This window comes from Trypanosoma equiperdum (genome assembly GCF_001457755.1).
Source record: "Trypanosoma equiperdum strain OVI genome assembly, contig: ctg_1671, whole genome shotgun sequence".
Lineage (NCBI taxonomy): Eukaryota > Euglenozoa > Kinetoplastea > Trypanosomatida > Trypanosomatidae > Trypanosoma > Trypanosoma equiperdum.
In genome coordinates this window covers 3,112-4,285 of record NW_027123695.1, presented here as the reverse complement: position 1 = coordinate 4,285, position 1,174 = coordinate 3,112, and the positions used below count along the sequence as shown (strand labels likewise).

Sequence of the window (1,174 nt, the reverse complement as noted above, 5' to 3'; positions counted from 1 at the left end):
TTGATTACGCACATCCCACAACGCAGCAGGTGCGAGATCGATGAGGGGTCCTATTTTTTTCTTAACTTCCAAATATCCAGAATGGGAAAAGAACCCTCCCAGCGGAAATGTTTCTAAGCGTGCTCTGTTTATAATTTTTATACGAACGAAGCGAGAAAATGGCGACTTATCTTCGTAACTACTTTTTAAGAAAGGAGTTTAATTACGTAAAGTGGAACAAAAATGTGGAAGAAATCAGTGGAATTAATTGTGGGCGTGACTTTAGTAATGACATATGTGTCTAGCGCGGAGCAAGCTATACTTAATGCGAAGGAGTTCCAAACGTTGTGCGGATTTGTTGGTTTAACTGAACGAATAAGCGGGCTACTAGATATGAAGGGAAAGTCTGGAGTAGATGTGGCTTCTCTACGGAAAAAAGTCAAAGACATATTGTTTGGAGTAGATGTTGGTGATTCGATTGAAATATCATGGAGGCGTTACAGAGAAATGGATTGCGGACGAGATAGTGGAGACCAACAAACTGAAGGGGGAAAAGCTCTCATAAAAGATCTTGTTTGCTTGTGCGAAGGAACATATCAGCAATCGCCGCCCGGGGGACTTTGTTACGCGGGAAACACCAAACAATACGATTTCAACACGTGGGGAAGATCGGAAAATCACAGAAACACATGGAACAGTTTGAAAAGTGAATGTGCAAAGGAACATGGAGAAGGTCTGTTAGCCGAGAGTGAATTTCAAGAGATGAAAAAGCAACTCAAAGAGCACATAAAGGAGCGTAAAGATATGCGTGCAGGCACACGTGAAGGCACGTTTTATACTTATGGGGGTAACACAAGCAATGGATTGCAGACGTGCAGTGGGGCAAAATCAGACAACGACGGCATTTGTGTAATGTATCCAAAGGGATCTGATGGGGACAACGCGAGTGGCATTGAATGGCTTAATAAGCTTGAAGATCTGGTGAAAGAAGTTGAGAAAATGAACAAGGATGAAAGTGCAGGAGGAAACACAAAACCAAGCACGGACGGGAAACCAAGCATAGAAAAAAAGCCGAAGCCAAATACAAAGCCAAGCACAGGGGAGAACTCACCAGCTAAGGGGTTGGAAGGACCACAAAAAGATGGAAACCCAAATGCGCAAACAACTACCAGTACTGAAACAGGTGCCACTACGA

General features: G+C 43.3%; 1 pseudogene across 1 annotated transcript; it reads left to right on the top strand.

Annotated features, from left to right (window-relative positions):
• The first annotated feature begins 219 nt into the window (after window positions 1-219).
• On the top strand, window positions 220-1,158 carry TEOVI_000896000:pseudogene (annotated as a pseudogene). The gene has a single exon. A coding segment is annotated over exon 1 (939 nt).
• The last annotated feature ends 16 nt before the right edge of the window (window positions 1,159-1,174 follow it).